At 42.2% G+C, this 24099-nt stretch overlaps 2 protein-coding genes and 1 long non-coding RNA gene across 5 annotated transcripts in view; 2 read left to right on the top strand and 1 right to left on the bottom strand.

Moving 5' to 3' along the window:
* The window catches only part of CUL5 (cullin 5), a 28610-nt gene extending 16227 nt beyond the window's left edge, over positions 1-12383 (top strand). Inside the window, exons 9-19 of one of the 2 annotated variants that reach the window (XM_015852236.1) lie at positions 1270-1400; positions 2159-2266; positions 2866-2930; positions 4460-4592; positions 5086-5217; positions 5831-5954; positions 6667-6842; positions 6932-7093; positions 7779-7897; positions 8831-8954; positions 10118-12383. In XM_015852236.1, the coding sequence (XP_015707722.1) occupies positions 1270-1400; positions 2159-2266; positions 2866-2930; positions 4460-4592; positions 5086-5217; positions 5831-5954; positions 6667-6842; positions 6932-7093; positions 7779-7897; positions 8831-8954; positions 10118-10312 (1469 nt within the window). In that variant the 3' untranslated portion in view covers positions 10313-12383. The remainder of the gene's footprint in view (positions 1-1269; positions 1401-2158; positions 2267-2865; positions 2931-4459; positions 4593-5085; positions 5218-5830; positions 5955-6666; positions 6843-6931; positions 7094-7778; positions 7898-8830; positions 8955-10117) is intronic. The other variant, XR_001552777.1, reaches the window with a different exon arrangement.
* Positions 12384-12666: 283 nt separating this feature from the next.
* LOC107308372 lies at positions 12667-16144 on the bottom strand. 2 transcript variants are annotated; one of them, XR_001552778.2, is made up of 2 exons: positions 16004-16144; positions 12667-14776 (listed from the first exon to the last, which is right to left on the bottom strand). It is a non-coding gene; the product is annotated as an uncharacterized LOC107308372 (long non-coding RNA). The 2 variants fall into 2 exon arrangements; XR_004305977.1 differs by having other exon boundaries at positions 12667-14479.
* Positions 16145-16236: 92 nt separating this feature from the next.
* Positions 16237-24099, top strand: part of ACAT1 (acetyl-CoA acetyltransferase 1) — an 11592-nt gene continuing 3729 nt past the window's right edge. Inside the window, 8 exon segments of the mRNA XM_015852237.2 lie at positions 16237-16365; positions 16856-16903; positions 18547-18651; positions 18654-18666; positions 19612-19707; positions 20246-20346; positions 22561-22704; positions 23576-23726. Coding sequence (XP_015707723.1) covers positions 16309-16365; positions 16856-16903; positions 18547-18651; positions 18654-18666; positions 19612-19707; positions 20246-20346; positions 22561-22704; positions 23576-23726 — 715 coding nt within the window. The 5' untranslated portion in view covers positions 16237-16308.

The following is a 24099-nucleotide window of genomic DNA, read 5'->3' as shown; positions in this document are numbered from 1 at the left end:
TCTTCCCTGCTCCCACCTTGTTTTGAAGTACAGATGAAAAGATCAAATGAAAGTTGAGTGAGCTTTTTGGATTTGCCCTGCGTAGCGCAGTGTTGCCACCACCTACAGCACATCTGAATTGCACTGGGTACTTGTACTTAATTTGTTCCTGATTAGTGAAGTTCTGTTGGTTTGCCCATTCTGAGTCGTCTCTGGTTGCAGCACAAGCTTTTCTTGAAGGTTGTTGGTGGCTTTCATTCCTTAATTTGTGCTGTGACGTTCTCAGAGGTTTGGGGCTTTCCTGTTTGGTTCTGCAGCAGTTGTTGGAATATAAAAGTAATGTTTCATCCCCTGTGGTGATAGTATCCTGCAGGTGTTGCTGACGAAAGTATTGCAGAGGAGAGAACATAAGCAGAGCCTCTTCTGTCTTCCCTTACAGTAGATGTGAGATTGAGAAACTAAGCAAATCTATCTTTTTTTTTTTTTCCATCCAAAAAAGATTCAGAATCCACAACCAGTTTGTTCTCCTTCGACAAGCAAACTTGGCTATGTTTAGTCTGTCTCTCTCTGGCCTCTCTAAAATTAGCTTAACCCAGGTGTTTTGCTGTGGCCAGTTTTCTGGGGGTGATTGTTGCTGGCTCAGTACATATTAATTTTCTTGTAATGTTGAAATGACTTCTCAAAAAGAAGATAAACTGCATGAGTTTTTCACGTTTTCCAACTGGTAACTTTCAGAAGAACTCTCTGGGGATAAAGAAAGGAAAAAGTTCTCTATCCTGGTCAGTTAAACTGCTTGAGACTTTGGTACGCTTAGATCAAACTTTGTAGATTATACTTGAAGACACACAAAGGGAGCTCTGTTTGACTTTAATTTTGAAAGAGAAGTCTTGAATCCATATGATTTCATACACAAACTCTTGTAGACTTGCAGCTGAAAGAGGTCCTTTTTTGGCAAGGGTTTAAGGCATTTATGCAGAGAACCTGGATTTAATCGAAATTGCTGCTGACTTCATTGTTTTTTTTAAATTCAGCTTTACATTAGGTGCATAAGCAAGTGTTACCTTATGACAGATACTTCTTTTCAACTTTAGAGGAATATCCCTGTGGGGTCAGGCATAATAGTCTTCAAAGCATTTTTCCTTCTTAGTAGATTAACTGAATTATCTGTTCCTTACGCAGTCAGTTTCCTACTTGAGATATCCTTAAGTGCAGCACTTCTGTGTGTTGTTCTTGTTATTTTTTTAAGAAAGGTTTTTGACCAGTGACTTTATCAGTATTTGTATCTTTCAGAGTTGCATTTAATGTTTTCACTGATGGATAAAGTTCCAAATGGGATAGAGCCCATGTTGAAAGACTTGGAAGAACATATTGTTAGTGCTGGACTCGCGGATATGGTAGCAGCTGCTGAAACTATTACTACTGTAAGTGTTTTGCTTTTAAAAAACAAACAAAGCTGCCTGTTTGTTGTATGCTGTAGTTGAATGGTCATGCATGAGTTGACATAGTTTTTGAAGGTTCTTGGCCTAAGCAAGAAACTTTGCAATATCCTTAGAAATGTATTTATTTATTTTTTATTCCTAGCATTTTCAGTTGTTTCTTTAAGCGGTAAATTTATAGCAAATAAAAGGTTGTACATGAAGTGGACTGGATACTTAATTATATGCTAGGATTAAATAGGTGTAATCAGTTTTATCCAGGTTCTAGCTTCCTGATGAAATTTGAGATACGCTTTCCACTGTCAATCTGGGTATGGCTCTAAGTGTGGGAATTTTATAAGGTTTGCTTTCCACCAGTCTTTTCCAGCTTCTTACCATCTTTTTCTCTGGGTCTAGGGAGCCTGGGTATGTACAGCAATTAGGATGTTCATTTTGTTGCTCTTTTGGAAACACTTTTTTCATCTGGAAGCTATTGAACAGTATTTAAAACTTACATTTTGTTTCTCTCTGCATTTATTTTTGTATGTAGGAAACATTATCTTGAAAGTCTGTGTGTTTTATAGCCTACGTGCTATAAAACTCTTGGGTACAGGGAATAAAAATGGGTTGCTCCTTCATAGCCCTGGGGAGGCTATGTGGTTATAGATGAGAGAATCATATGTAATATGAGAGATTATATGTGAGCTCACACTAACTTCCATGAAATCTGCTTTTTAATTTGTTTGCTCTCTCTTGACCTTTAGGATTCTGAGAAGTACGTAGAGCAATTGCTTACACTGTTTAATCGATTTAGTAAATTGGTTAAAGAAGCTTTTCAAGATGATCCAAGATTTCTTACTGCAAGAGATAAGGTGTGTGTTTCTACTCATTGCTTGTTTTCAGCTTTTTAAGAATCGTTGAAAGCAATATTATGATGCCTCTGAAATCCTTGTGACCACACACTGGTAAATCTAGAAGTTGCTCTACTCTGATAAATATGTGGACTGAAAGTTGGTGTTACTTAGTAACAACTGCTTTGGTTCAAATTTGTTGTGTAATAATGCATCAAGTTCCATTTGTGTGTAGCTTTGTTGATTAAAAGATGATTGATTTTTGAGTACCTGAAAATTTTAACATTGATTCAGTGATTTATTTATGTTTAGAATTTATTGTGTATTTGGATGTAGTCATACAACTTCAGGTATGCAACCCATTCCACGCAATTCCTTCCCTTTAAGTTGTTGCTCAAGGTGGTGTGTTAAGAGAAAAAAGGAGAATGTAAAACATCAGTTAATGGAAAACTGAGTCATAGGATTTGAACTCTCATACTGAAAACCAATCTGCAGTCTTTGAGCTAATAGAAGAACTAAATTAATTTCTTCTGTGGTAACCTAAAAAGGCAGATAAAACTTTTGTGATTCACTTATTGAGAGAAATTGAAGCACTGATTATCTGTATTTATTTATTTTAGGCATACAAAGCAGTTGTGAATGATGCTACAATATTTAAACTTGAATTGCCATTGAAGCAAAAAGGGTAAGCCATATAAACTTTAATGTGAGTTTGTTAGTTGAATTTACTAACGCCTTCCTGGATTATTACTACTGTTTAATCCTTCCTGGATTATTGTCTGCTGTCTCATGAGACACTTGTGCAAGTTGAAATGATTCTCTGCGCTTTTATTAGTGCAGATAAAGCCTGTATTTTTCCTATTTCCATTGATCGTGTCTCATTTTTCCTGATAAATAATCAATTTAACTTTTTCCTAGGAAAAAGGAATAATGAAGCTCTGTTTCTAAGAGTTTATTATTTAGCACCTGTGAGTTGGGAGTAGCGTAGGTATTGAAGCCTGTCCAGTATTTCTGTTCATGGAGTCACACAATGGGTGAGGTTGGCAGGGAGCTCTGGATCCCTCTGGCCCAAGCCCTGCTCAAGCAGGGATGTTTAGGGCTGTGTCTAGATGGCATGTGGTTCTTAATGCTTTTTGCTTTTGGACTAATAGTAATGCAGGATGGGGATTAGCCTTGTTGGTTTTATTCCTGGAAGAACACCCTCACAACGGGCTGGATCCCTGCTTTGCATACTTTGTAAAGATGTAGGCAAGGTGGAGTTTTTTCTATGTCTGTGTTTAGATTTCCCATGGGAGTATGCAAATCAGTGCCTGTATTTGGCTCCTAAAAGCTAAGTTTATCTAGTGATCTCTTAGTGACCACTGTGATGGCAGTGGTCTTCTGTTCAGCATTCTATTTCCCAAGCTTAAAAGTCTCTTTTAATATGCATCTACTGTAGATGGTAAGGGTGAGAGAATGAGCACGAGCACTGGATTCCTGAGCATCCCCAAGGCTTCCTAGCTGCAGTGTTGCTCACTGCCTTTATTTTTCGTAAGGAATCTATTGGAGAGAATGTTGGGCAGCAGTTTGAAACTAGAAAACAAGTTGGTGCCACCTGATATTAGGAACAGTTTAATTCAACAGTAGTTGCAGGTTCAGAATGCAACCTTGTGATCGCAGGGCTTTTGAAGAACCTCAGTCTGTATACTGTAGCATCTCCTTGTTCAACTGCAAACTGTATTAAATCTCCCAGCTGTTATCCTGCTGTTTTTGCCTCCTATGAAATAATTTCATTGTGTTGCTACACAGTAGGTGTGTCAGGTTTTGCCTTTTGCAACACGTGCTGCAGGAAGCTGTTCTTAAGAGCTGTCAAGAGGCCGTACTGATGAGTGAAATATTTTGCTATGGTATCTGCTCAGTCTTTGCTGGAATACTCACTACCATGCAATATTTGTTTGATTAAAACTACAATTTGAATGTAATTGTACTTGCAGAGTTCTGAAATGAAAAGCAGTTGGAATGATCAAGCTGTAGAAGCTGTCTGAAAATGCTTAATAGTATTTATTCTTCTGAGAGGAAAAATGAGTTGCCCCTGGTTTTTCATTAGTGTTGAATTCCCTTGTTCCACTAAGGCCCTGCCAAGGGGAGTGCTTGGTCTGTCTTGTTCGCAGTGTGAGTGCTCCAGAATAACAAGATTCTCTTCGTTTGAAGATATGTTGTTCTTTCTTTATTTAGTGTTGGATTGAAAACACAGCCTGAATCCAAATGCCCTGAGCTTCTTGCTAATTACTGTGACATGTTGCTAAGAAAAACACCACTAAGCAAAAAATTAACCTCTGAAGAAATTGAAGCAAAGCTTAAAGAAGTGGTATGTTCTTGCTTTCTTTTACTTGATTCGTCTGAGGAATTAATTTGGTTGGTGTATTTGTGGGTTAAGGCCTTGATCTTCAAAAATACTGATGTGAAGTGCAGCGGTAGGGAAAAGTTTTATATCACTATGTATGTGTGTTTGTATCTTGTTAACCATGCAGAGTTTCATACCTGTTGGTTGTCTTCAACCATTTTAAACTATGCTCATTTTAAACTGGAAAATATAGGAATAGGTATAGGAAATAACACAGGGTGCTTCATGTTAGTGTCTTCTCTGATTTAAGAGAAGTTCCTGATGGCTGACAAAAGATCAATTTGAAGGTGCAGCGTTATAGAAGATTGACAGCTGGTGGCTGTGATAGCAAAGCATGCGTCCTCTTCAGTCACCCTCAAGTAGCCTTTTTCTACTTCTTAGTCTACAGGGCATTAGATGGGCATGTAAAGACTTGTCTAATGGTGCAAATAAATATATCAAAATCTTTTTTTGACAGCTTTTGGTACTTAAATATGTACAGAATAAAGATGTTTTCATGCGATATCACAAAGCTCACTTAACAAGACGCCTGATATTAGATATATCAGCTGATAGTGAAATTGAGGAGAATATGGTGGAGTGGCTCCGAGTAAGTAGCCTTTTGTCTTCCTCTACTTGGCTGTTCCTGTTGCGTGTGGTGTTATTTCTCACTTTTAAACTCTTTAATTCCCACTCCTTGCTTCAGCAGGTTCTGTTTTAAATAGCAGGCCATGCAGGTCGTCTGACACTTCCATTTAATTATGAAACTTTATGAAAGTAGAACAGCTGAGCTTTTCTTTTTTTTAAGATGATTGTTGATCCTAAGAGTGATAATTATAGTTCTAAAATATTTCATGTATCTGTAGGCTTCATATTTTCCCGATGCAAATGAGCAAAATGCAGTGTACTTGTTGTTTAAGCATGTAAATAATTTGGTGGTCTAATTGTGAAATTTTATGTAAATTAGAATATTATTTGAACGCCTTCATTCATTTATTTCTTAATGCATGCGTATGTTCTTAAGCACTTGGATTTCATTAAAACAATCATCATATACTCTTAAGGGGAACTACTTGTGATACATGCAAAAGAACTCCTTTATATCACAGCAAAGTCTGTAAGAATGCAGTGATGCTGTCTGTGTACTTTACCACTCTTCTTTCTTTTTTGAGTTTATTATTATTCTTAGTTGTCATATTTTAGTGTTCTGTTTGTTTATACAGGAAGTAGGTATGCCAGCAGACTATGTAAACAAGTTGGCTAGAATGTTCCAGGATATCAAAGTATCTGAAGACTTGAACCAGGCCTTCAAAGAAATGCACAAAAATAATAAACTTGCTTTACCAGGTATTGTTTTCTCATATGATTTAGTGGTTTTTGTTTCTTGTGCTGCTAAAAAATCCTGTTGAGCCTTGAGTTAAAAAATTGTATCAGCTGCAGGTTGAACAGTCTTCAGAGCACTGCTACCCCTAGATTGGAATGTCTGCACTTCACTTTTCTAACAGTTGTCATTTGAGCTATATCATTCTGAAAGTTATTGGGTATTTCTTCTAGATACAGGCTCCCTAATTGTAGCTAAATTCAAGGTAGGGCTTGAATCCATCTCCAACCACATGAATGCTTTAACTGTCCCCTTCTTTTATGCCCCGATCATTCTTCATGAGTGCTTTATACTGTACTCTACCTGCCTGTAGGAGAGAGTGATGCACACTGTTAAGAATTCAAATTGCATTTCTGAGATAAATTTCCCTGATGAGAAACACTGAGAACATCCAACATTGGGCCGGCTGCTGCTGCTGCTGAAACCCCCTGAGTGGTGCTTACCAACATCAGCTGTAGAGCTGCATCACTGCAGAGGGAAGACAAAAAAGCAAAGCTTTTGATCAGTATTGCTAGTAGAAAGTCTGTGGTCCATAAATGGAGTATGTTAATAGGCAGCCACCTTGCTAGTTTCTGAAAATTCAGCCCTTCGTAATTGTATTTAGAACAGGAGAAGAATGCCTTCTGTTTGTCTGTCTGCTCTACTTGCAGTTTCATATAATCCAGTATTGTCTTACAGCTGACTCTGTGAATATTAAAATTTTAAATGCTGGTGCCTGGTCCCGTAGTTCTGAGAAGGTGTTTGTGTCACTGCCCACGGAGCTGGAAGATCTCATCCCCGAAGTTGAAGAATTTTATAAAAAGAATCACAGTGGTAGAAAACTGCACTGGCACCACCTCATGTCCAATGGAATTGTAAGTCTACTTTTTGGTGCTTCAGTTTCAGTGGCGCAGAGCTTGTTATCCAGAAAACCTTTCAAGCAGAGTTGTCATTCTGTTCACAGATAACGTTTAAGAATGAGGTTGGTCAGTATGACTTGGAAGTAACAACATTTCAGCTGGCTGTGCTGTTTGCGTGGAACCAAAGACCCCGAGAGAAGATCAGCTTTGAAAATCTTAAACTGGCAACTGAACTCCCTGATGCAGAACTTAGGAGGACTTTATGGGTATTTCACTTTCTTTCGAAACAGATTTCTTCCTGAATTTTTTTGCACTCTGAAGTACGGAAATAGTATTTTTAAAGTGCAGTCAGAAAATACTTCAAAACTGAAGTGTGAACACCTTATTTCTTAATTAACCTTATTGTAACCCTGGCCCCTTGTAATACTGTTGAGCACACGCAGCCTTTACATTAATGTGTTCTCTATGCTTGGAATTACATAACGTAAGCTTTTGGAAACAGCAAGATCTTTCTGACCATATACAGCGTAAAGCACAAAGTTGTGATTGAGGTTTGTGGAGTGGGACTGGTCTAATTCTAGGAACTCTTGATAAATGTGTGTTGCTTAAAAACAATGCAGCATTTCCTCTATCAGTCTTTTAATAATTTAGCTCACAAAAGAGAAATAATGTACATCAGGCAACACCACACGCTACTTCTGTAGCCGTGAGCTTGTGCATTTTTTCTTTTTATTATTTTACTTGTGGTAACTCATTTCAGAAGGACATTTGTTAAGCTGTGTCCCATCCCTGACTTTACTAGTGACTTTGTGCTGCCCTCCAGCACCTTCAGTCAAGGTTCCTTCACTACAGCCTGCACATCAGTGAGCTATGTTCTTAAATAGTACTTGTTTCCATTTAGAAAGTCTGGTGTTTTATTTTCATTCTTTTTTCCCCCCTTTTTCTCTGTAGTCTCTTGTAGCATTTCCAAAGCTGAAACGTCAGGTTTTATTGTATGAACCTCAAGTCAATTCACCCAAAGACTTTACAGAAGGAACCCTCTTCTCGGTGAACCAGGAGTTCAGTTTAATGTAAGATGATGTTTGAAAATGAAAATAACAATGTGCTTTTTTATAGTTAAAGGAATTCACTTTAACCTTCGTCCTTGGAAGTTGTCAAGATTCATTAGGCTTTGCTGTCCTATATTTGCTTCACTTCTAGTGCTAGTCGTGCTTCTGATAGGTGGTTAAAGCAGATGACCGCCAGTGGCCCCTTCAGACAAGTGTTTGCATAGTTCTGATTTCTGTGAAGTTAAACTTCTTAAATGCCTGTAGGGATGTGGTGCAGAATTGGAGGCTCTGCCATCTTCCCGTTACTAATGAGCCCATGAGGTTTTATATAGGAAAATGCCAAGTCTGGTGCTGCTGGGGCTTAGTTTCTTGCCCGGGGATGTGGTGGTTCAGTTGTTCCTGTCATCAGGACCACAAGCTTTGGGAAATGATGTGAACACATGACAGAAGAGACAGGCTGCACAGAAGTGTTGGGGGTGACCAATGAAGAATGCCATCAGCTTTTTGCCATGCCTGCTATGATGTCTGGTTTTCTCCCTCTATTTTTTAATGCTATACAGACAGTTTATGTGATGAAAAATGAACTTGTCCCATTTCCTGAACTTTGTTATAGAAACTCCTTTGAAGAACACTAGTGTTATGTAACTAAACTGAAGTATATTTCTCTAGAAGTCTATTCTTTAAAATAGTGCTGGTAACCTTTCAATGTTGAGTACTGTCAGTTTCAGCTGATGAATTTTGTGCTAACACTGGGATGTTGGTAGTGGGCTTTTTGGATGGAGGAATTGGGATTGAATTTGGACATGTCAGCTGGTATCCCAGTCCTGCAATGCTTCTAGTCTATAAATGTCTCATACACAATGGTTCTCCTTGCTGCAGTAATTTAAATTTAATAGGAATTCTGTAATTGAAAACGTATTTTAGCCTTATTTTTATACAATGCAACTTTTTCAGAAAAAATGCTAAAGTTCAGAAAAGGGGCAAGATAAATTTGATTGGTCGATTGCAACTTACTACAGAGAGAATGAGGGAAGAGGAGAATGAAGGAATAGTCCAGCTAAGGATACTACGAACCCAGGTAAGTGTGTGTCAGAGGAACATCACAGTTCTTTTTCTTTTCTTGTGTTATTGCAGCCTCTGATTGTCAGTGAATGAAATGAATGCTTTTTAATCCCACTTGCACTTCTGCTCTATGGCTCTGATACTTTCTGAAGAGCTCATTCTGTGCGCGTGTGCGTTTGTAGTTACAGTCAGGTTTAACTCCAGGACAGCCAAGCTGTAAACTGTTTCACCTCAGTTAACACCCTGGCTGTTCTTTCAGCCAAAGGGTTAATGCCTGCATGTGCTTACCAACTGAGAACACCTTGTAAGTGCTACTCTGACACTAAGCTTGTATTTCACAAGGTATGTCTCAGGTCACCCTGACTTCTGCTCAGAGAATGGGCAGGTGAACAAACGCCAGGTTTTAGTGACTAACTCACTCTCTAGATATAAAATTCAGAGTCACCACTGACTCAGGTTGTATTTCTTGTGCATCTTGTCAGTGTTCCATTCTGTTGCTTTATCATCTTCTTTGTGAAGACAGTTCAGGATCTACTTAGGCTTAGGAATTGTGGCTTACACTTAATACCTCATTAATGCCAAATTCAAAGCCATTTACTTCATGGATTTATAACTTCAATCATGCTGTGAGCATATCCTAAATTAGCCTTTTGTACGCAGTTTCCTTTGGTTTGAGTTCTACTGAGTTCTTGGTCACAACCTGGAAGATAACAAACTCCGTGGTTTGACCTTGCAAGTAAAACGTGTTCTTATCGTGTTATTTGTTTTCTTTTTAGCATTTTTTATTTACTTTGTTCTTCGTTGTAAGCATGGGGGTATAGAAACTCACAGGAGATCTTTGTACTGTATTATTCTCAAGTTTAATCATGATAATGAACATGGGCAACTGGCTGTAATTCACAAAGGTGGAATGCTGTAATCAGAGCATGTCTTGTTTTCAAGTGGGTAAAGGTTTGGCCCTCACTTCAGGAATATATAAGCAAGAGCAGATGTTGGCCTTGCCTCATTTGAATTGGGGTGTGTCTTAAGTGCAGTATTTACGATGGCAAAATAATTCTTATATTTGATTTTTGAGGAAGAATATTTTCTTGCTGTACCAGGAGTCCCCTGTTAAAGCTGTGTTCGCTTTGTGGTTTCCACCAGACATTTCAGAATGTTTTTTCTCTCATTCCCCACCAGGAGGCTATCATCCAAATAATGAAAATGAGGAAGAAAATTACTAATGCCCAACTTCAGACTGAACTGGTAGAAATATTGAAAAACATGTTCTTACCACAAAAGAAAATGATAAAAGAGCAAATTGAATGGCTTATAGAGCACAAATATATCAGAAGAGATGAGTCGGATATCAACACCTTCATATATATGGCATAATGCGAGGACTCTGTGAGCTGCTGAGAACATAAACAGAAGGGTGCTTGGACAGACAGCTGCAACAGTTTGTGCTGCAGAAGGACCTGTTTTGACTTTCATTACGTATTAAAATCCCTGCCTTACCTTAAAGAGGACTCTATTTTGCCAATCTCATTCAGCTAGCATGATGGCATTCCCTTCATGTTGCACACTTTTAACAGCATGCTGTTTTGTGGGAAACCTGCATTCATGAAGAGCCCGTTGTGAACTTTTAAAAGTAGATTTGACTTACACCCACCAGGAAGAATACAGGTTTGGGTTTTTAGATGACCAGTACTTGCACAAGGAAAAATATTCAAATATTCATGCACTGAGGAACTGCTACTAGTTTTGTTTTGGTTTTTGTTGTTGTTTTCTTTTTTTAATGCAATTAGGACTAGAAGTAGCACTTTCACTTTTGTGTTCTGGATCAGCAGAGTCATGTACTGTCCACCTTTGATCCTTTTTGTAATAACATTTGAGAGACACATGCCTCACAAACTGATATATATTTGTTATCATTAAAATCTGTTGGCTAGAGCAGTGCTTCAATCTAGTAACTGGATTTTAATATTTGACACATAAGTGACATAAAAACAATTCCAACTCATGGGTGATACTTTTCTCCAAACAAGAGATGGTTGTTTTTAAATTGTTTTCTGTAAAGAAGTGGATATACATTATTTGTTACTTTATTTGGACAGACGATTTGGTACAATCCTTTTTGAGAAGGCAAAGCTTTCTTGAATGATATTCCACTATAAAAACAGTTTCCATAGATGGGTCTGTTATAGTGAACAGAAATATTAAGTGTATTTCCTTATACATTTAATATTTGTATGCCAGATATTTAAGTATGCTGTATATCCGAATGCATTAAAGAGCAATTGATGCACAGATTCTCAGAAAGGAGGTAACTCTCAAAAATCCCTGCATCAATTCCTCACTGGTAGCTCTCTCTGTATGGATGGATGTAAGGTTAATCATACGTTGGCTGTTTTGTTCCTTGAAAAGTCAACATCTGTGACAAACAAATGCTCTGCTTTTCATTTTGAAAGTGTCAGAATGGGAAATACAATTCTAACAGAAATGGTGAAAAGCTTAGGAAAAACACCTTGTAAGATATATGTGGAGAGAGTGCCAACATTGCACCAGGAATTTCAATTTCTTAATGTTACCTTTTCTGTTTGCAATCATCTGAAGTAGTTGTTTGGCAATGCTTGCCTCTGCTACTCTGAAATGTCCCAACGTGTCCTGGGCTGTAATAGGAATCAGTGGAGCAGAGTGCCTGTCTTGGGACAAAAGGTAAGTTGAGCCTTTCTCAGTTCTGTATGAATATTCGTATATAAATTGCAAGTGTGCGTTCTTTTTATTTTACCAGTTCAAATACAATATCTCAAGGTCTTCTCAAATGATTGGAAGAGGGTGGAGGATAGGATTGACTTGAGTCAAAAAGGAAAACCTTCCATTAAGAGGAGGAGTTTATTTTTACGTGGTTGCAGTAAAGGGTGAAATAAGAGTGGTTTGAAAGCAAACTCACTACGAGAGTGGCTGTTTGCCCCCTTAAACAAGCTGCTTGGTCTGCTTATTAATATAAATGCCATCGTGACTGCCTGCATATGGTGTGTACTTGGTCCTCTATTTGACTGAGAAATTTGCAGTGCCAGAGGTTTCATGAATAAGAAGAGATGGAGAGACACTGAGAGCTGGCAAATTAGCATTTACACATTACAAATTAAGCTCGATGCTTTTACTGATTAAAAACAGTAAATGCTGTTGAAAAATAATGCATTTTTTTTCGTCTCCTATGGTGTTGCTATTCAGAATCAAAAGCAAGTGGTACACTGTGTAATTAGCCACTAAAACTATTCCAATGATAGGAAACAAAATTCTAATAAAATCCTTGTGCTACGGGAGTTTCAGTATTGGAAAGGTAAATTTCAGTAAGTGCTCACTTGAGATAGTTGGGATAAACTGACAACCCAGAGCTGTAAACATACCAGTCTGAGCACAGCCTCACCGTAAGAAATTCCAACCCTTTACCACAGAGGAACACACAGAAGGAGCACTGGGTAATGCAGCTTCTGAAGCCATTGACTTAGGTTGAGAGGAGTTGAGAGCGTCTTATATGCAATCATTCAGGAAGCTGGAGCGCGTGCAGAAAGCAGCAGGTTGTTAAAATCTAACAAACTGTTTTCCTTCAACTCATAAGTTTGAAATAGTATAAACTCAAAGTTACCATGTACTTCTCAACACCTGGGATGTGGAAATACAGTTGGTTATGTGCCTACAACATGGTCATTTTTCTTTAAATACTTGCCGAAAATGGATGTTGGTTTTTTATTAAATCTGAGAATCACACCAGCAAATTTGTTACAGATGCAGAATCGTGTTTAGCATCCTTCATCAGGTCACTTTCACCAGTATGCACTTAGACTCGTATCAGCTGGGCACAGGGAGGTAGCTGGGGTGAATGTTCTCTTGGGGACGGCAGAGTTCAGCTCTGAATGAAAATGAACTATTCTTCACTTGCAATATGGCAACAACGCACTTTTAAGGCTGCAGTTTTTAGCTATGAATTCACATGTCCAAAGACCTTGCTTAAAAGAGGTGCTACATCTGAGGAGCATGTTGCCACACACACTGCCACGGTGAACGGCTATGGAGAAAGCCTGTTGTAGATGAGGCTGGGGGGAGGGGGGGAATCGCTCTTCATGGGTTTAATTAAGGAATTCTGTTAAAACTTTCTCTGTCCCAACAACATGATGAGGATCTTGGTTTCAATTCTGAAGTCTTCCATTTTCCTCTTTCCACAGTTGGCGATCCTAGCTCCTATTTTTGTTCATCTTTCATTCGTTTGTTATGACCGTAACACAGTTGCGTTTCCAAAAGGAAATGTGACTTTCCTGTTTCCACCTTTATGAACTTAATCTAAACGCATTGAATGTTCACACGTTGCATTGATTTGCGTTGGGATGCCATTGCCCTGCAAAGGGCGCATTTTGACAATACAATTGGCAAAAAGATTTGATAGTTTTACAGAACGATTTGCTATCTTAAACTCAAACTCTTTTCTATTTTCATCCGGATGACTGGGATGCTATCTTTGTAACCCTTGGAGGTCAGATTTCTGAAATAAACAATACACGAAAGCTTTCCTGTCATATACACTATATGTAGTCTGGAGTGTTGAGCAAACTTGAGTTCCTGAGTTGTAATATCTATCCGCGTACGGTATTTACAGTTCTGAATGTGTGCCACTCCCGAGGTGATAACGCTGTACAGTTTGGAATGGTGGTAGTTCTGTATGGCAGTCCAGCTGAACTATTTTGATGTACTGCTTAATTTTTGAATTTTATTTTTTAAGTTGTATAATTTATTTTCTTGCAAAATAAAAATGTAATATAAAAGACTACGCATGTATCAGCAAGATATTTTGGTCTCTTTCTCCTGCTGAAGGTTTAAGTCTAGTTCAGGCAAGAGCGAGCTGCTCCTAAAAAAATCAGTCTAAGGTCTGTTTTGATCAGTGTATGTTTAGGAAATAAAAAGCAAAAGAAGTGGGGTGAGGGAGGAGAGACAGCTAATAAAGATCTAATACGATAATAAAGATCCCTTCTTGTCAGGGCCTTCAGGAACTGAAGTCTCTGTGATGACTTAAATGGCCGTCGCTGAACATTTGTGGTGCCATCACCGCGTTGCTGGGACTGATGGTGCCTCGTTCTGCACCAAGCAGATGGTGTGGAAAGGGCTGGCTGCTCCAAGCTGTGCTTCTTCTGTGCTGGCTTCTCTCATTGTCCTTCTATTTCAATGGGAATTTTATTCTTACTTTTCAGCTTCTTTATTTCTTCTAGTGCACCCAATGTTTTGTGCTTTCTGGTATGTGCAAAGGTTTGTTTGTATGGAATAAATAGGGGTTTTTTTAATTGACTCTTCAGTCCACGTGGCAATTATTGACCTAGCAGTTCCTATTGGCAGAGCTTTCACAATGACTTCACATGATCACAGCTTAGGTATGATCAGAGACTTAAATGTGGAAGGCTTCAAACCTTCTTCAGTCTTCTGATAAATGTAGAACTTGGCTTTACCTTTGACTTTGCTTAGCATGGCAACCTTTCTGAGCAGTGCATAGGCTCTCCTAGAGAAAAAGAGCTAAGGGAGAAAGGAGGGGAGGGGGGGAAAGGAAATAATCAGCTGACTGGAGAAAGCAACAAGTGCAGGGGAAGGAAGAAGAGGATGCGTGAGTTTTTTCACAGGACCAAAGCCATAAAATGCTGGAAAGCACCTTTACTAGTGCCTGCTGTCCCCTGTTGTATCCTTGCAGCCGCTGATATCCCATAGGCAAAAGGCTTTTCTCCTTCCCCACAATGTGATGCCCACTGGGCTGGGCCAGGAGGCAGCTGGTACGGCCGTGGTCCTGCAGGTCCATGTGGGGTCAGGGCAGGGAGCCTGTATGTAAACATTCTGTTTATTTACCCTCCTGCTTCCCAGGGGAAAGTGCAGCCCAAGCTGCCACAGAGACGCTGCACCAGCTGCATCCCCAGGCACGTGGGGGAGCTGACTTGGATGACTCTTTGGTTTGGCCCATCAAAGGTTCTTCTTGCGTTTTTTGATGTTAAAAGCTTTGTATTCTGAAGTACGTGCTCTGCAGAGATGTTTCCTTTTTCTTTACATGGCTTCTCCATGTGCTGGAGTTCTGCAGCTTGAGACTCACTTTTGACTCTCTTTAACTTCCTGGAGGGTGGCTGTAGTGAGCTAGGTGTTGGCCTCTTCTCTCGTGTAATTGATGATAGAACTAGAGGGAATGGTTTTAAGCTGCACCAGGGGAGATCCAGGCTGGACAGTAGGAAGTATTACTTCTCAGAAAGGGTAGCCAGGCATTGGAATGCACTGCCCAGGGAGGTTGTGGAGTCACTGACCATGGGAGTGTTCAAGAAACATTTGGATGTTGTGTTGAGGAATATGATTTAGCTGGGAAGTATTGGTAATGGTTGGACTAGATGATCTAGGTCTTTTCCAACCTTGATAATTCTGTGATTCTGTGACTTTGTTTTACTTCAAAAGCACCTGTCCTTCCCTGGCTGGAGGTTTCTGTACAGCTTGGGGCTCCCAGCATCCTAAGGGACATGAGATTATCTGTACCCTCCTTTTTTCTCGTGCAAGTGCCAATAAATGGTATTTTAATCAGTATGTTTGGGGGTCCAGGTGCTTTTCCATGTGAGAGAACATCAGCGCTGGCCCCACTGTGTTACATTTGGCACAGCTGGCAGAATCCCAGTGGGCTGCGGCATGAGGGGATGAGGAACAGACCGAGAGCTTCTGCTGAGGATTTCCTTGTGGAAATCCCACTGTGTGTGGAAACGGTCCCAGTGTGCATTCAGTGCTGCTTCAAGGATACACGATCACAGAATTATCAATGTTGGAAAAGACCTAGAAGATCATCCAGTCCAACCATCACCAATACTTACCAGTTAAATCATATCCTTACAATCTGGCTTTGCGATCTTTACCGGTACAAAGCCAGATCCCCATAAAAACAGTGTCGTCGTCGTCCCCCCCTAGTCCCTCAGCCTTGAGGGAGACGCTCCAGGCCCCATCCATCCTTGTTGCCATCCACTCTCTGCAGACGTTCCCCGCCCACACCTGCGGCCTGTGCTGCTCCCACCCGGCTCTCACCTCTTGTCCAGCGGCTTTCGAACACCGAGGAAATCAGAACTGCCCACCGTGGGGCTCCGAGGGGCGGCGCGATGGGCCGCCACACGACGCGACACCCGCACGGCCCGTCCCGGCTGTGGAGAGAGGGCTGAGCGGGGAGGCGGCGTGTGACAGCGCGGGCCGGCTTCGAGCTCAGCCAATAGCAAGGCCGCAACTAGTCCCGCCTTCAGCCCTTCTACCAATGGGGAGCGGGGAGGTGACGGCGCGCGGCCGCCTATAGGCTGCGGGCGGGGCGGCGGTGAAGGTGACGGCAGGAGCAGGAGCAGATGGCGGCCGTGGCGATGCTGGCACAGCGGGGAGCGGCGGCGGCCGGGCTGCTGAGGGTGAGCGGGGCGGGGCGGCCGGCGATGGAACGGGGGGGATCCTTCCTCGATCCTTATTTCGCACGCCCGGCGCGGTGCGGGGCTGCGGCGGCACGGCCAAGGTCACGGTGCCGGGCGGGCTCCGTGTGGGCCCCGCTGTGGGGCTGTGTGCGCTGTGTGAGGGGAACCGGCACCGCCGGCTGTCACCGCGATCGTGTGGCGGCCTCAGAGCCGGGCAGGGCGCCGTGCTGTGCCACTAGGAGAGTGGTGAGGCCCTGGAACAGGCTGCACAGGGAGGTTGTGGATGCCCCGTCCTTGGAGGTGTTCAAGACCAGGTTGGACGGGGCCCTGGGCAACCTGATCTAGTAAAGGTGTATGTTTGGTGGCCTGCAGGCAGCGGGGTTGGAACTACAATGATTCCTTGAGGTCTTCCAACCCGGGTCATTCTGTGATTCTCTTGGTGGTGTTGTCTTCGCTGCCGTGCAGTTCTGAGCGTGTGCTTGTTTTTCAGGCTCTGAAGTACACGAGCCGTGGCTACGCGTCGCAGCGCACCTTAAATGTAAGTGTGACGTTCCGTGGAGCTGCAGGTCAGTGCTGTGTCTGCTGCTTGAGGGTCTGTCCTGCCTGCTGGTGCAGCTGGAGACACTTGCTGGTTCTTATCAGGAGCTGTCCGGCTCAGTCTGGCTGTCCAGAGCACTGGCTGCTCATCGTTCTGCTGCCAGGGCTTAAACTACAGCTTACACATCTTTAATCTGATGGTGTTCTGACAAGGCCTGGTGAGATGCTTGGTCTTCCAAGGCCTGAGCTATTAACTCATTAAGTGTAAAGGTTCATTAAATTGTAGTGACAGTACCTTCCACAGTGTACAGACCTATTCATACAGCAGTATTTAACTCCCAGGCGTTTGGTACAGTGCCTTTTTGCTTTTTATACATTTTCAGTGGGATTGAGTCAAAGACGTGGCCAAAGTGAGATTCTGCTGGTCTCTTTCCATGTCTCATACTGGGAGACTGAGACCTGGTATTTCTCATGTGGCCTCATCAGTGCCGAGCAGAGGCTACTTACTGATCTCCAGCCGGACTTTGTGCCACTGATCACCTCTCTGGTCCCAGACTTTTAGCCTCTATGGACCCAACTGTCTGCCCATCCAGCTCATACGTCACCAGCTCCTCTATGAGGGCCTTAAGGGGATGGTGTCAGACGCCTTACTGAAGTTCACGTAGACAATATCTGCTGCTCCCACTGCATCCATCAGGCTCGTGATTCCATCACCAAGGTTTATCACATTGGTTAAGCGTGCCTTCCCCTTGGTGAATCTGTGCTGACTGATAATGTTGTTGTTGTTTATGGGGTCTGCTGGAAATGGTTTCCAGAATGAGCTGTGCCATCACCTTCCCGGGTATCAAGCTGAGGTTGACTGGTGTGTAGTTCCCTGCAGCCTCTTTGAGGGTGGGAGCGATGCCAGCCTTCCTCCTGTTCTTAGGTATCTCTCCATTTGTTGTGACCATTCAAAGTCCTTTGAGAGTGAAGTTACACTGACAGCAGCCAGCTTCTTCAGCACTTGTGGCTGTGTCCCACCAGGGCCTATGAGCTTAGGGGTGTCCAGCTGGCTCAAGTATTCCCTGAGCTGATTTGGTGGAAACACCAAAGGTGCATCTTCCTTTCTGCAGCACAACCTTTTAAACCTGCTCTCTAGGACCCGGGGTTCCCAAAGGGCAGCCTTGCTGGTGGAGACTGAGGTGAAGGAGGCATTCAGTAGCTCAGCCCTTTCAGCTTGGGCCCCTCTTTCCTCCAAGCCCTGGATCCATCAGGGCATCACCATCCCAAGGCAGAGCTCCATGCATTCCGGCTGTTCCCTCATATAAAAAAGAGCAGCTCCACCTCATCTGCCCAACCTGTCCTTCCTAGGGAGCCTGTATCACTGCAGCCCTCAGAGCCATCCTGTCACACTCTGCCATCCCGACAAGGTCGTATCCCCGCAATGTGCACAGGTCCCAATTCCTTGGTCTTTGTTCTTCGTGCTGCAATGCACCAATGAATATAGTTTTGGTGCTCCGTGCTGCTTATTGAAATAAAAGGGGGAGCTGTGACATGAATGAAAGAGTAAAAGGGATGAACTTTAATAATAAATACATAAGTAAATTGGGGTGTGTGTGCGTGTGTAAAGATACCTTGACTTTTATTTTGTGCTTGTCCTCTTAGGAAGTGGTGATAGCAAGTGCTGCAAGGACACCCATTGGATCTTTCCAAGGCTCTCTTTCATCATTGCCAGCCACTAAACTGGGTTCTATTGCGATTAAAGGGAGCAATTGACCAGAGCAGGTACATGTCAATGTGTTTGCATGAAAACCTCTGACAGCTCTGACGTTATCGGTCTGTGTCGTTTGGTTTTGAAGCTGCTTGGTAAAATAGGACTTCTTTGTTGGTGTTGGTGTTCCTCCCCCTCCCCCGTAGCACTTTTAAGGCCTTAATCTGTAAATGGTATTTAAGGTGCCCGTTGGACTCTGCTTCCATCTGTAAATGCTGCTTCTAAGAGCAGGATGTTACTTAGGAATGTCAGTGGTGTTCCCAACTGCATAGAACATGCTGATTGCTTGTCTGGGTGTAGTTACGACACACCGAAGCTGATACGAAGGCTGCTTGTTGCTCAAACCAGGAGTCCTGTTTTGACATGGCACTCCTCTGACGCCCTTGTGAGGACTATCCATATTCCTTGAAAGATCAGTATTAACAAACAGGGCTGTTTCTGGACATCGTTGTCACAAATAGAAGTTCTGTGCGTTAACATCCACGACAAATTTTGTTGATCAGGTGACTGGTGAGAGTTGGGCATGTTGGCTTTACTTACCTTGATCTGTGAGCAGGTGAGGGAATTCTGATGTGAGGTCCCCAGTTCAGTGTGCTCTGTGAGTATGAGGATAGAGATCTGGAATGCTTTTAGCATACAGTTTGGACATCATAGAATCAATTAAGAATTACTCAGGGTTGGAAACAGACCTTGAACATCATTCAAGTCCAACCACAGCCTAACCATAGTGCCCTAAACTTTAAAACTCTCATGTAAATAATATCCTGAGGCACCCATCCAAACTGCTCTTAAACACAACCAGGGATGGCGATTCAACCACCTCCCTGGGGAGAATATTCCAGTACTTAACGTGGCATGTTTTATCTCTTTTCTATAGGAAACTTTAATGGGAAGGTTCATAGCAGGTAATTGTATCTTCTGTGCAAAGAATCCGCAATCAAACCACACTTGTTTTCTAGGTATCCCTGCAGAAGAAGTGAAAGAAGCGTATATGGGTAATGTCCTGCAGGCCGGACAAGGGCAAGCTCCAGCAAGACAGGCGGTGCTGGGTGCAGGTATGCATTGTGTCAGTTCTGGGTTTAAAGGTGGTCTTTTCTTCACATGGATGGCTGCTAATGCAATTGTAGATGACTGAGGTATGAGTTAGAGCAGGGAGGTGCCCAGCCACCCTGTAGGACAGGCTGCACACTTGTTCCCATGCAGGCTGAAGGCTCGCTCTGTGCTGTAGTGTTACACCACTATGTGGTGTATGCTCAGCAATCACTTGTCGTGTGCACAATGGATGTTATTGCCTGCAGCGTTTGCAGAACCTGGAGAGGCTGAAACCACTTTGTACTGATGATGGATGTTCTCAGTGTTCTTCTTATGTCCAGTTCTTCACTTGCTTCCCATCTTACCACTCAAGTCTGTTGCCTGAAGGGGAGAAGCAACAGCAATCTCCAAGGACAGTAACGAGGGGTGAGGGTAGATAAACTGCCCGAGCTGGACCCTCTGGCTAAAGTAGCATCGGTCCCATATGAAATATTGTTGAAACACCAATCTAATGTTCACCCTTTAAATAATGCAGTTGTTTGTACAACTTACCTGACTTAGGTTTACCCATCTCCACTGATACTACAACTGTCAACAAGGTCTGCGCTTCAGGAATGAAATCGATCATGATGGCAGCCCAGAGCCTGATGTGTGGCAGCCAGGTATGTGGTGTCAGTGCTGCTCTATGGAAGGGATGCACAGCTGACCTTGTGGATCCTGTCCTGAGATGGCTGTGGTCTTGGATTTGGGATTCTGTTTTGACTTGCAATAATGAAGCTAATTATTGAGGTTTGCTTAGGTTACGCAACCTTGATTTGACAGTAATTTAAATACATTTTGGTTTGAAGCAGACAAAGAAAAGGCATCGTAGTGTGTGACCTGTTAAATTTATTTTCAGATCTGGGCCAATAAGGTGGATTTATTTTGTATACAAATCCTCTCTACTGCCTTCCCCATAAAACTTAGGGAATTTTTCAGGCTTTCTCATGCGAAAAAAATCAAGAACTGAACTCAGTGTTTGTTGGAAGGGATCTCATCTTGACTTTAGCATTTATCACTTAACTGAAGTAATTTCACATGTTAAAGCAGTGCTGTGTCTGAGTGTGTTAAAGTTGTTTCAGCCTCTCAGAGAACAACAGAAAAGCCTGAAACTCTCTGTTGCTGCTGAATCGTGTTTTCATTCAGGAGCTGAATGGAGGAGAATTACTCATCTCTGTCCACTGTATTCTAAGATTCTCTGAAGTAAAGATATTGTCAGTTCAAGGCGTATTTTTAGTTGACGAAATCAATGGCTCCCAAGTGAGAATTATACTTAATAATTATATATCTTGTTTACCCAGGGGCAAAAGTAAAACATTTGATTTTCTCATCCCCCATGTGAAAACAGCAGTATTTTTCAGTTGGGCAACCACTTGTAGCAAGGCCTAAGCAATGCAGAGAATGACACTTCACCCAGTGCCTGCTGCGCCCGGTGCAAGGCTTTTCACTGGACTTTGAATCAGGTCAGCTCTTCTGTGCAAACAGCTCTGCTTGGATTTAGTAGCTGACATCTGCTGAGTCCATTGGAGCGGTCGCTCGCTGGGTTTGTTTACTGGGTGCTCTGAAGAGAAGTGGACTTTTCAGCTCAGCCCTGAGATGTGCAGTGCTGACCGGCTCAGCACGTGCTGACAGATGCCCATTACACCCTCAGAGCTCCACGCTGTGGCTTTTCTGGATGAGTTTTGTTCTTTTTTCCTGGCTGTGGGTTGGGAGATATTTGTGGTGTGAGTGTGTGACAGTTCCCAGAGGCTTGAGTCAGCACACATTAAGGACTATATAAACTGTTGCCTTAGCTCCAAGTCTTTTGCCTGATGGAGTAGAAATGCCAGGAACTCCTGTTCCTCTGATCTATCACTGCCATATCTCAGCTGCCTTTCCAGGTTATTGCCTTTCTAGTTTGTTTCCAGCCTCCTTGGCTATGTTTTCTTTGTTACTACATGCTGCCGTTCTGGATTTAGTTTAAAATCTATTCTGAACTAAGCCATTCTTTTTCCAAACCTGTACTGAAAGACCAAGCTACTACTTTTTCCATGTCAAGTATATGTAGCAGTTGTATTAACAGCAATGCTGGACTCTCCAAGAATAATGCTGCTACGTTTGCATTTTTCCTTTGATTATCTATCTTAAAAAAGCCATGCCATTAAGGACAGCAACTCTTCACACCCCAGGATGTGTTTTGTGGGTGGTAGCCTGGGGACGGCAGTTCTGCTTATGGTCCTTGTAGCATTGCTTTTTTTGTCTGTTCTGCCTCAGCTTGAGGAGCAGATTGGTTTGTAAATACCAGCAGTTGTTCAGCCTAATTCCAGTTCGGCGGTCATTTTTTTAACATCCTTCATAAAAACGCTGGTGCTTTCAGATGACAGACTTTCACTGTAAGTCATCTCTTTACATGTGAGATGTACAAATGCTATGTGAAGCTTCAGGTAATTCTAAAGCTCGGTCTCTCATTGGCTCTCTTAGATTCTGCTGCTTGTTCCGCAGGATGTGGAGCTGCTCATGAAGAACAAATGAGAAATTTAGAGAAAAATGAAGTGCTTAAAATAATTTATGATGTGACCTTGGAAGCTTTTGAAGTAGGAACACAAGAGGCTGATGTGGCTCTTGCAGCTTTCCAAAGTGATGCACCAGACAGCTGTTCCGCCAGCATGGATTAGCTCTCTTCAGCTCTTGTCCCCACTGCTTGCTTTTAAAATGAATAAAGTTGCCTTTTATTACTTTTTCTCCAAGAGTTGCTGGAAATACGAAGTGTCCACTCAATCGTCTGTTAGCATCAGTTCCTGGATGAAGTAATGTAGAACATGCAGCATTATTGATAACTTCAGCTTTTGTTTGAGCAGGATGTAATGGTTGCTGGTGGAATGGAGAGCATGTCCAACGTTCCCTATACGATGAGCAGAGGATCTACACCTTATGGAGGAGTTAATCTGGAAGATCTGATTGTAAAAGATGGACTTACAGATGTTTATAACCATATCCATATGGTAAATATTCCTGCAGAGTTCTGAAATATCAACCGTTGGCCTCACACGGCTTTGAAGAAGTTGCTTGTTATTATATTGCATCATTTAACAGACCTAGAAATGAGTTATGTACCTGTAATGGAGAGATTCGATGGGAGGCTGAAATGGGGTGGGAAGCAGTGTGTTCGTTTTTCTTTCTCTCTGAATAGTTTAGAGCAGGGGTTGAAAGAGACAACATTATTTCTTCTACCTGTGGGTGGGTTTTGCTGTCTCAGTGGGTGGGAGCAGTCAGATTGCGTGATGCCTTTGGGGATGGCCTCTTTGCTTCAGCAGATTGGTGCTTATTTTCCTTCCCCCAACATACATATCCCATACCTTTTGTTAGAAGGTTTGAGTCAGCTGATCTGCTTAGCTCATCAGCACGATACATTGGACAAAACTGAGGGAGGGTCCAGAAAATACTGACCTGGTTTAGAGATAGTAAATCTGGAGAGAACAGTTTGAAAGGATAATGGCTGTTTTCAATGCTTCTGTGTGTGCTTTATTCTTATCGATAGAGTGCTCTCTACCTCTGCTGTTGGCTGAACACCACTCATACGTTTCAACTGAAATGGCTTTTGATTGAGAGGCTTTTTGGAATAGACAAGCTCAGAATGGCATAAGGTGATGCAGACACACAGTTCTGTGTGTTCTCCAGTCTCTAGTCAGCCTTTAGAACTGCATGCAGTTTTTAAACTTGGGAGAACCCCTCGTGTGGTATCACAGTCTGCATTCAGAACACATGTACTAAATGTGAAGGTGCTATTCCAAAGGCAGAAGTTTCTGATTGGTTACGTTTCTCATTTGCATCCCCTGGAACACCAGATGTAATATGTCTGTTTTTTTTTCCAAGGGCAACTGTGCTGAGAATACGGCAAAGAAGTTCACTATTTCACGAGAGGAGCAGGACAAGTACGCCATCGGCTCTTACACTAAGAGCAAAGCAGCGTGGGATTCGGGAATTCTCAAGAAAGAAATCGTTCCTGTCACTGTCTCTAAGAAAGGTATTGGGGGGGGTGTGGTGAAGTGAGCTGTGTTTGTCCTTTGAAAGCTGTGACAGGGCCTGCGCTCAGAGCAGGTTACACTGTTCAGACATGCAGATCTAAGGAATGTGCACACATGGGTTTGTATGTGTTTGTATCTCACATACAAAGAACTTGCTGTTACACAGACTTCTTGCTGAGCAGCAGTCAGTCATCTCTATCTGCTTATATATTTCTTTTCCTTTAATGTTACGTGCAGTAACATCTTCAAGGGGATGATTGTGTGCTAAATTCTGGTGGAACAGATTGGTTACGTGTTTGAATCTCTCTGTAAATTACCTTAAAGATCTGCTCTTTGTCCCGTTCATTTGCACATCAAGAAGTAAAAATTATT

This window comes from Coturnix japonica, chromosome 1, assembly GCF_001577835.2.
Source record: "Coturnix japonica isolate 7356 chromosome 1, Coturnix japonica 2.1, whole genome shotgun sequence".
Taxonomy (NCBI): Eukaryota; Metazoa; Chordata; class Aves; order Galliformes; family Phasianidae; genus Coturnix; species Coturnix japonica.
This window is presented reverse-complemented; position numbering and strand designations above follow the sequence as displayed.